Source organism: Electrona antarctica (assembly GCF_951216825.1).
Source record: "Electrona antarctica genome assembly, chromosome: 3".
Classification (NCBI taxonomy): Eukaryota; Metazoa; Chordata; class Actinopteri; order Myctophiformes; family Myctophidae; genus Electrona; species Electrona antarctica.
In genome coordinates this window covers 59,045,882-59,056,871 of record NC_136808.1, presented here as the reverse complement: position 1 = coordinate 59,056,871, position 10,990 = coordinate 59,045,882, and the positions used below count along the sequence as shown (strand labels likewise).

Sequence of the window (10,990 nt, the reverse complement as noted above, 5' to 3'; positions counted from 1 at the left end):
ATTGGAGGTGAAACTCGTGCTTAATGACAAGCCGAGCGTGTGAAAAGGAAATTGCAGTAGTTAAAAGACTGAGCCTGAAGAAAAAGTCAAGCCTTTATTTAGCCACACTAGTTCTGTGCGTGCGCGCTTGTGTGCGTGCGCGTTTGTGTGCGTGTGCGTGCGCGTTTGCGTGCGTGTGTGTGTGTGTGTGTGTGTGTGTGTGTGTGTAAGGGGTGTGTTCCAGTTATGATTCATTCTGTCCAGTACAGTGCTCCATAAGGCAGGCCCTCTCTCTCTCTCTCTCACTAGCAGTTGCTATTTGAATATTCAAATAAAACGGTCACATCCACACACACACACACACACACACACACACACACACACACACACACACACACACACACACACACACACAGAGAGAACAACCTCTACAGGCTCACACCTTTCTGTCCTTCTACTAACGAAGACTAGTATTTACTGGCTAAGCGCAAGGATTCTTCATCTTTTTTGTTTTGTTTGTTTGTCAATTTCTTGGTAAGTTTTCTTAAATCCTGTAGAATCACATTGGACTCTGACTTTGAAATGTCACCCAGTGAACTAACCCCTGCACATACAATTCTGTGTGTGTTTCTGTGTGTGTATTTAAAAATACAAAATAAAATGCATACCGGTAGTCTAGTGTATACTGTACATGTTTTTATTTATTTATTTTAAATGTTTTTTTATGGCTTTCGCCTTTATTTTATATATATATCTTTTTTTATGGAGGGACAGACAGTAGGCTGACAGGAAAATGGGGAGAGAGATGGGGGGGGGGATGACACGCAGTAAAGGCCGTCGGGATCGGGAGTCGAACCCACGGCACACTGCCAGACTGGATTACCAGCCAAGGTGCCTGGACCGCTGAGCCACAGCCCAGACCTACATGTTGTTATTTAAGATGCACAGTGCTGTGTAGTGCAAGGCAACCAGCTGCCTTGGCAACCCGAGGGATGGATGCGGCCCTACTAGAACGTGTCCATATAAGTCCAGACAGCACATACAACGTGACGCTCTGGGCTCTGCCTGCCTGGCCCGGACTTGAAAAGCTCTTCAGAACAACTTCTCATTGTTTTTATAAACAGTTTGCGATCGGTGCCTCCCATTGTTAGTGTTAAAAGGGTTTGTAACAGTTTTCCTACCAGAGGAGAGTGAAAACGACGCCGCTGGCCTATACACACAGGCTCGCGTGGCATGCCAGCCCATATAAGGCCACTCTGTGGGGGGTCTGTGATAGATTCTCACTCTGAGAGTATATACCGCTTGTTCCTGTCCTCCTCACCTCCTCTCATCCTTCATCTTGTCCTTGTTGTCTTTGCTGCTCAAATCAAATCAAATGTCTGTCTCTCTCTCTCTCTCTCTGTCTCTCTCTCTCTCTGTGAATCCCCATTCAGAATCCTCAGAGAGCATGGCGTCGCAGCCCGCGGCGATGACTGAGCCGTCGTCCGCTGCGAGCGCCTCCTCCGCTACCTCGTCCCTGCACGCGGCGCCTCCTCCTCCCCCAGCCTCCTCGTCGTCCTCGTCGTCCTCGTCCGGCTCCGCCTCCTCGTCGGCCATCCCGCAGCCCAACTCCTCCTCCAAGCCCTGGAGGAGCAAGTCCATGAGCTCCAAGCACGCCGGCTCCTCCCACACGCTGTCCGTCTCCAAGCAGGAGAAGGAGAGCTCCGCCAATAAGGCTCCGCCTCCTCCCGCAGAGGCTCCTCCTCCTCCTAAGGCACCCGCTCAGAAGTCCATGCTGGAGAAGCTCAAGCTCTTCAACAGCAAGAGTGGGTCCAAGTCCTCCTCCTCCGGCGGCACGGACCCCGGCGCCACATCCAAGCATCCCAGCGCTGCCACCGAGAAGGCCGAGGCCGGGTCCAACACCGACCCCCTGGAGGAGGACGACGGGAACGCGCGCCCGGGGGGCGCCAACGGGACGGCCAACGGAGCGGCGGCTCCCACCGCCTCCTCTATCACCAGCAGCCCCAAGATGGCCCTGCGGGGCATCGCCCAGCGCACCTTCAGCAGAGCCCTCACCGCCAAGAAGAGCTCGGCCAAAGGCCCCGAGAAGGACAAGGACCGCACGAAGGACAAGGACAAAGAGCGAGGCAAGGAGGCGGCCAAACGCACCTCCGCACCCGACAGGCCAGAGCTCCGGGGGGAGGAGCCTAAGGAGGAGGCGGCGGCCGCCGCGGAAACGGACAAAAGGACTTCCAAAATCGCCAGCTTCATCCCCAAGGGGGGTAAAGTGGGCAAAAAGGAAGGCTCTGCCCCTGCACACAGCGGGATACCAAAGCCAGGGGGCAATAAGGCCCCGGGGGGAGCGAGTGGGAAAGTGGCGGCGGGGGCCAAAGAGGCAGGGGAGCGACCCCGGAGCATGCGCCTCGGCGGGGGGCTCGCCATGCACCGCGGCGGGCCCCTGGACAGGGACAGCAGGCACTCCAGCTCTACTTCCAGCTTGGCCTCCACGGAGGGCAAGGGGCCTCAGGGCCACGGCGCCGCCCCTGTGGTCGGAGGTGGCGCTACACAGAGCACAGCCAGCAACACAGTCAGCGTGCAGCTACCTCAGACTCAACAGCACCACAGCCACCCCAACACAGCCACTGTTGCACCTTTCATGTATAGGTAAGACTGCAGAGTAACTGAGGGCTACAAGCACTCTATGGTGTGTACACTGTACAGTATGTATATTGAAAGTTGCGGTAAATATCTAAATCTATGATCGACATTAAACACTTAAAAACGTTATACTTTGTTGACTAGGGTCCTCCAGGGATCAATACTTCGTCCCTTCCTTTTTTCTTTTTTTTTTCTTTTTACTTCTGCACAAAATCTCCTCACCGGAAATAGACAATCTTACAATCCCACAAAGCGTCACGTTCTCAAAAGTCAAAAGTCAAAGTCGTACGATTTGTCACACACGTTACCGTAGTGAAATTTGTTCTCCGCATTTGACCCATCTCTTGGAGCGGTGAGCTGCAGCCAAGGAGCGGTGGGCTGCAGCCGTGCCGCGCTCGGGAATCATTTGATTAGTTGATTTGCCCCCCCCCAACCCAACCCATTGATGCTGAGTGTCAAGCAGGGAGGCATTGGGGTCCCATTTTTTACAGTCTTCTTTGGTATGACCCGGCCGGGGATCAAACCCCCAACCTCCCAGTTTCAGGGCGGACACTCTAACCACAAGGCCACTGAGATGGTTCTGGTCATTATGACTCTGCTGAGATGTTTCTGGTGCATTATGACTCTGCTGAGCTGGTAGAGTTAGATGGTTCTGGTCATTATGACTCTGCTGAGCTGGTAGAGTTAGATGGTTCTGGTCATTATGACTCTGCTGAGCTGGTAGAGTTAGATGGTTCTGGTCATTATGACTCTGCTGAGCTGGTAGAGTTAGATGGTTCTGGTCATTATGACTCTGCTGAGCTGGTAGAGTTAGATGGTTCTGGTCATTATGACTCTGCTGAGCTGGTAGAGTTAGATGGTTCTGGTCATTATGACTCTGCTGAGCTGGTAGAGTTAGATGGTTCTGGTCATTATGACTCTGCTGAGCTGGTAGAGTTAGATGGTTCTGGTCATTATGACTCTGCTGAGCTGGTAGAGTTAGATGGTTCTGGTCATTATGACTCTGCTGAGCTGGTAGAGTTAGATGGTTCTGGTCATTATGACTCTGCTGAGCTGGTAGAGTTAGATGGTTCTGGTCATTATGACTCTGCTGAGCTGGTAGAGTTAGATGGTTCTGGTCATTATGACTCTGCTGAGCTGGTAGAGTTAGATGGTTCTGGTCATTATGACTCTGCTGAGCTGGTAGAGTTAGATGGTTCTGGTCATTATGACTCTGAGCTGGTAGAGTTAGATGGTTCTGGTCATTATGACTCTGCTGAGCTGGTAGAGTTAGATGGTTCTGGTCATTATGACTCTGCTGAGCTGGTAGAGTTAGATGGTTCTGGTGCATTATGACTCTGAGCTGGTAGAGTTAGATGGTTCTGGTGCATTATGACTCTGCTGAGCTGGTTCTGGTGCATTATGACTCTGCTGAGATGGTTCTGGTGCATTATGACTCTGCTGAGATGGTTCTGGTGCATTATGACTCTGCTGAGCTGGTTCTGGTGCATTATGACTCTGCTGAGATGGTAGAGTTAGACAATTCTTGCTAAAGGTTTGCCTGTTATGACATGCCCAGAATATGGAGGCTATAGGATTCCTGCTTAAAGACAACGTCATGTTCCCTCAAACATGCTTAGCACGATAATATTATCCCTTAAGCGAGGTGATGTTGTCTCTTTAGCGTCAGAGTTTGTTTCCAAAAAGGTCTCGTCTGGGTTGGGACGGGTGATGCTCTGAGAAGGTCTCGTGCTAATTCATCAATCCTTCTGACAGCCTGTTAGCCATCTGTAACCTGTTAACCAAGAATGTGCCTTTCAGAGACACCCTCCCCTGAACATGTTTGTGTTTGTGCACGCTGCACAGGTCCACTGCATAGTGTGTGTGTGTGTGTGCGTGCGTGCGTGCGTGCGTGCATGCGTGCATGCGTGCATGCGTCACACATTATAAAAACAAAAGGAGCATGTGGTCCAATGGACCCAAAGTAGTTATTATTTAGGCACAAGCTCTTGTTAATGCTTTTCACTGTTTCAATATTCATCAAAATGTTTCAAAAGTAATAAATATAGGGGTTGTATTTGTGCCCCTGACCCTGTGGCATAGACTCACTGGGATACGGGTGGAGGTCCCTTCATGCTCCAAGGGTGGAGGTCCCTTCTCCTCTGAATGAAGCCTTTCTAAGTAGCTCTCATTAGTTCTCTCGGCCACTTCCTCTGCCTGTGCCTGGGACTGGCCCTGTGCACTGCAGTACCCCTGTACTGGGGTGCCCTGGGCCCTGCATCATGGGACTAGCCTATGTCAGAAGCCCCATGTGTCCTCCAGAATATACCCTGACCCGGTGCCTGCCCGCGCGGGCCAATGCACCTCTATCTCTGGCACTTAAGGAACTTCCTCTGGTGCCATTTACCTGTCAGATATCATTACTGCCCAGATGTAATCACCTCTGCTTGTCAGAGAGGGGCCTTATCGATGTGAATCTAAGGCAGAGGGTCAGGAGGTTTCTTGTTTTGAAGGGCTGAAGAATGACACTTACATCAGGAACCAATTATTTTTGATAATAATAATATACTCAGACGAGCAAATAAGTATTTTAAGCAATAAAATAGTAAAAACAAGAGCTTGTTTTGCTTGTTTCCCAGTTCAGGTTAAAACATGGTAAAGGCTGCACGACTTGCCTTATAGGACGCCGAGTGTAAGCGCCACAGTTGCAGATAATCAAATTATACTGTAGGTGTGTCAATGTGCATTGGCAATACTGCTGACTTTACTACTGTCTTCTATGCACACCCACTAATGAATTTATTAGCTACAGCTGTGTCACTTACTAGTAGTTTTAGAAAATCAGCACAGAACAGGAAACAAACTTGCCAAGATTGTGGAATTTTCAGAAATGTGTGTACTTGCACATGTTTTGTTAAGTCTTGCTATATCCTCCACTGTGTGTGTTTGTGTGTGTGCCCTCCTTGTGTCTTTGAAATGTGGGTGAATGAAGTCTGATCTGGTCTCATCTCCCCAGATCCCAAACAGAAATTGAGGGCATTGTGAACGCAGAGATGGGCCCAGGTGGAGAGGTGCCCTTCAACAAGAACAGCCAGTCGTCCATCGAAGACCTCTCAGGTACAACCAAGAGGCAGTTTAACTATTATAGCTGCAAGTGTTGTTTTCGTCAACTAATACTATGACGAAAATTGTTCGTCGACTACCTTTTTTCACTGACAAAAACGACATAAAAACTAAATGAAAACTAAGCCATGATGACTACAACTATGACTAAATATACTGTCGATTTTGTCAACAAATATAAACTAGACTAAAATGTTATGAAGGGATTAGTGAACAAGAGTTTCAGTATAAGTAATTTTACACTTTGTTGCGTTAGATCGGCTATTTTTAGCAAGTGTAAAAACAGTCATTACGATGGCATCAACGCTCACCAAAATACATTTTAGTCGACTAAATCAACTGTAGATGTCGTCGACTAAAACTAGACTAACACTAAAGCATCCCAGGTGACTAAAATGTGACTGAAACTAAATGTAAGCTATTCAAGAGACTGACTAAAACTAAAATAGAGCAGGTCGTCCAATGACCCGTGGGTCGGCGGTTCGAATCCCGGCTCCTCCTGTCCACATGTCGAAGTGGACACTGAACCCTACATTGACTCCAATGAGTTGGTCAGTGTGAGCTTGCCACCATTGGTGTGTGAATGTGGGAAGTGAGGACGCTGGTGTCGAATGTTCGCCGCTTCACCTCCCAATGTATGACTGAATGAACCATTGCAAAGCGCTTTGAGCACTTGGAAAAACGCTATAAAAATGCAATTCATTATTATTATATTATTCAGGTGAAGACCCGGAGACGAGGAGATTACGCACAGTGAAAAACATCGCAGACCTCCGGCAGAACCTGGAGGACACCATGTCCAGCTTAAGGGGGACTCAGGTCACACACAGGTAGGACGCTGTCCATCGCATCTGCAGTGCAAGCCTGCCACCCAGTGGCAGATTAATGTACGGCAACATGCATTATTCTGACCTATAGTTTCTGGGCGGGAACCCCTTTTGGTGTTTTAAGCATTATGTTATACTTTGAAAAATAGCAGATCTACAAGCTCATAGCGCGGCACCGGGTCGGTCCAGGCTCCTGCAGGGTCACATCCCCATGTGTTGAAAAAGTCACAAAGTGACAAAATACATACATATACATTTGGACGTCTTTCATGTGAAAATGTTTGAGAACCACTGCTTTACAGGAAAGTTTTGGTCAGTAGTTGAAGTGGCTCACAGTTCCCTCTCCCAGTGAAAAATGTTCGTCGACTACCTTTTTTCACTGACGAAAACTAAATGGAAACTAAATGAAAAACTAAGCTATGATGACTAAAACTAAATGTATTGACAATTTTGTCAACAGACTACTAACTAGCCTGTTGACGAACTAGACTAAAATGCTAGGAAGGGACTAGTGGACAAGAGATCCGGTATGAGTCATTTTACACTTGGTTGCATGCTGAAAATAGCCGATATACAAGCTCACAACGCGTCGCAGTTGGCTATTGTGTAAAGTGTAAAATCAGTCATTACGACGGCATCAAGGCCGCCAAAGTACATTTTAGTCGACTAAATCGGCTGTAGATTTAGTCGACTAAAATCCTATGATATTTAGTCGACTAAAACTAGACTAACAATAAAACATTCCAGGTGACTAAAAAATTTGACTAAAACGAAATGAAAACTATTCAAGAGACTACGACTAAAACTAAAACTCAAAATGTGCTGCCAAAAACAACACTGACCTCCTCTCCCCGTCCTCTCTCTCTGTCCGCAGCACCTTGGAGACCACCTTCGATGGCGGCGTGACCACCGAGGTCAACACCGTCAGCGGAGGAGGCGGAGGCGGAGGCGGAGGGCGTAGCATCCTCAGCATCACCTCCTCCCGCCCCTCGCTGTCGTCGTGGCGACTGGGCCAGTCCAGCCCTCGCCTGCAGGCCGGGGACGCACCCTCCACGGGCAACGGTTACAGCGCTGGACGCAGCGCCGGGGTCCAGGGAGGAGGAGGAGGAGGAGGAGTAGGACGCTACCTCTACCCAGGTAGAGTTATCGCATAGTTTACTACTTAGTTAGTGGTGGAAAATACTTTCCACCACTGGCCACCACTGGCCAACACCAACAACCTATTAATGGTTAGGCTCCTCTATACCTGTCTGACCATATTGAGGTCTATACTCCTCCAAGGTCACTGCGGTCTGAGGGTCAGCTAAATCTCAGGGTCACAAAGAAGACCCGCTTAAAGTCCAGAGGCGACCGAGCCTTTTCTGTTGTAGCCCCCAAATTATGGAACTCACTCCCCTACCACGTCAAATTGGCCCCTTCCATCGAGACTTTAAAATCTCGCCTAAAGACCCACCTTTATACCTTGGCTTTTAACTCCGCTTGAGTTCCTTCGGTCCTTGTATATGTTTTGTCTCTCTGTGATGCTGTTGCTTTTCTGTGATGTGTCTCAGTTGTTTTCACTGTTTGTACTTTGTATTCTCGCTGTTGTTGTTCTGTGTGGTAGCTATAGTGTATTTGTTTTTGAGTTTTGAAACGTGCTATAGAAAAAAAGAAGGAAAAGAAAAAAAAGAAGAAAGAATAAAACCTGCAGTAGCCATGTTCTACTAGTTTAATTTATTACAATAAATACAACTAAAACACAAAGTAATACAAACCAACCTAAAATAGCAAACCCACATTAAAAAACGAATCAAAACTAACTGAAATGTGAAATTTAAAGAATTCCGTCAAAATAAAACAATGAAAATGTCTAATGAGTATAATAACCCGTACCCAGGTCACCTCCGGAGGCAGCTGACGGGCCGCGGTGGTGCCCTGTCCAGTGTGGAGCTGGGGGACCGGTCCGGTGACGACCTCGACCTGGAGGGCATCGCCATGGAGGTCACCGGCTACATGAGCGACGGAGACGTGCTGAGCAAGAACGTGACGCGTGCTGATGACGTCACCAGTGGGTAAGTGGGAGTCGTGTGTGTGAAATAGATATGGAGGTTACAAACGTTCACTTAAACCCATTTTGGGTGCGGGGAATCCCATTTGGTGTTTTAAGCATTATGTTATACTTTAGCTATTGAAAAATAGCAGATCTACAAGCTCAAAAATAGCAGACCTATACAAGCTCGTAGCGCGGCACCGAGTGCCGCGCTACAAGCTTGTATAGGTCTGCTATTTTTGAAAAATCGTGAAAATGTGGTGGAAATCTTTGAATATATATTCTTTCAGAGCGAACATTTTGAACTCAAATCTTTGCTTCTGGTGGGTCCCTGGAACAACATATTTTGAGATGGGGGTCGGAGGCCAATTACATAATTTTCGGGGGTCCTTCACATGAAAATGTTTCAGAACGACTGACGCAGAAACATGAGGTTTTTCTGAAAACTGTCATTTGTAGAATCGTCCTCAGGTCTAAATGGGTCTTGCCAAGGAAGAAACATTGGGTTTGTTTGTTGCATTGTGTGAGATCCATGTTATTGCAGGTTTGTGCCAGAGGAGGGCAGTAATGCACCTTACCTCACCACCCCAACAGTACCAACAGTACAAGTATCATGATCATGATATGACACAGATGATCTCCAGTAGCCTAGTTAAAAGCAGAATTATCCCACAGTTATCCATTGAGGCTGTCGCCGTCTCCGTTTTCACGGCCCGGTGAACCTGACAACCTGTTTATTTACTTACCCCAGTCAGTGTCTGTGTCGGAACAGGCCCCCTGCATACCTTGGCTTGTCACACTCTGCAATTTAAACGCTGGTGCTGTCATCCTTTTTTATCATATGAAACTGTAAAGGTAGCCCAGCTCGCCTTCAGATGCCAGAAGAAAGACAGTTGCAGTGTCTGGTTGCAAGACTGCTTTCAAGGTTTAGTTTGGATGAATATACGGTAGTGTATGGGTTATGATGACACGGGTACAAGCCTACAAGGTCCATGCTGTATTGTTAAGGGAGATAGTGCTGGAAAAATGGCAGATCAACAATGCAAAATAATAGAATCTGCACACCGGTTCTGAGCTCCGGTGATCTTCTTCAGGAGGAAGATCATTGTGATCGAAACATTGAATGAAATGAAATGAAATGATTACTATATTTACCCAGGGTATCTGGGCTAAGCTCAAGAACTTGTTTCCAGCCAGGCCCTGCTCATAGAACATTTCATCGTAGTGGTTCAATGCCTTGTTCAAGGGCACTTCAGCGGTGGTAATTTGAACGTGTCGGACCGCTGATTCGAACTGGCGACCTTCCGGTATCAAGACCGCTCCGCAATCCGTTCGGCCACCGCTGCCACAACGAATGAATGGCAAATAAACAAGAGTTGGGGGCGGCGGTGGCTCAGCGGTAGAGTGGCTGGATGGTAACAGCAACAAGAAAGCCTTCTAGCATGGAATTCTCCTTTAACTTGATACTGTTAATAACTTGTAAATAACAATAACAAACCATGATGGAGTACAATGAATCTCCATCTTGAATCTATATGATCTTCAGTCAGTCGGCCCCTGTGGCGTTATACGACTAGACTTCCTAGGGGGCCTTTGTGAATGGAGGAGGGGGCTGCTAAGTGTGAATGGAGGAGGGGGCTGCTAAGTGCTCTTGAGGTACTTGATATGCTTGAATGGGTGTCTGAGAGGATAAAAGGGCCAAAGGCAGAGCCACACCTGGGCAGGTGAGTGAGATATGGACAGCTTCCTTCCTTCCCTCACATGAAGAGCCTGGTCGTAAAGCATGAAGCTGTGATGGAGGTGAACTGAAAACATGGAAGGTCCTGTAGGACAGGGGTTCTCAACGTTTTTGGCCGGGGACCCCCGAAAATGCTTTGGCAATGTCTCGGGACCCCCGCCCCGCCCCCTCCCGACCCCCAATATAAATTGACTGCTACAATAACCTTAAACCATTTTGGGCGGGAACCCCTTTTGGTGTTTTAAGCATTGTTATAATTTAGCTATTTAAAAATAGCAGATCTACAAGCTCGTAGCGCGCCACCGAGTGGCGCGCTACGAGCTTGTAGGTCTGCTATTTTAGAAAAATCGTGAAAATAAAATTTAAAAAAAAATATTTTTTTTTCTTTTTTTTGAAAATAATTTGGGGACCCCCTAAAATAATTTGGCGACCCCCCGAGGGGTCGCGACCCACGGGTTGAGAACCCCTGCTGTAGGACAGGGACAGGTGCTGAGGTAGCGATGGCAGATCATATCACTCAGGGTTAGAGTTAAGAGGTCCTGTAGGACAGGGACAGGTCCTGTAGGACAGGGACAGGTCCTGTAGGACAGGGACAGGTCCTCTAGGACAGGGACAGGTCCTCTAGGACAGGGAAAGGTCCTGTAGGACAGGGACAGGTGCTGAGGTAGCGATGGCAGA

General features: G+C 48.0%; 1 protein-coding gene across 1 annotated transcript in view; it reads left to right on the top strand.

Moving 5' to 3' along the window:
* nav2a (neuron navigator 2a) overlaps positions 1-10,990 on the top strand; it is a gene marked incomplete at its 5' end in the record, with an annotated part of 162,383 nt that overhangs the window by 82,359 nt on the left and 69,034 nt on the right. The window contains 5 exons of the mRNA XM_079496421.1: positions 1,413-2,622; positions 5,612-5,712; positions 6,440-6,548; positions 7,420-7,682; positions 8,422-8,596. Coding sequence (XP_079352547.1) covers positions 1,413-2,622; positions 5,612-5,712; positions 6,440-6,548; positions 7,420-7,682; positions 8,422-8,596 — 1,858 coding nt within the window. The remainder of the gene's footprint in view (positions 1-1,412; positions 2,623-5,611; positions 5,713-6,439; positions 6,549-7,419; positions 7,683-8,421; positions 8,597-10,990) is intronic.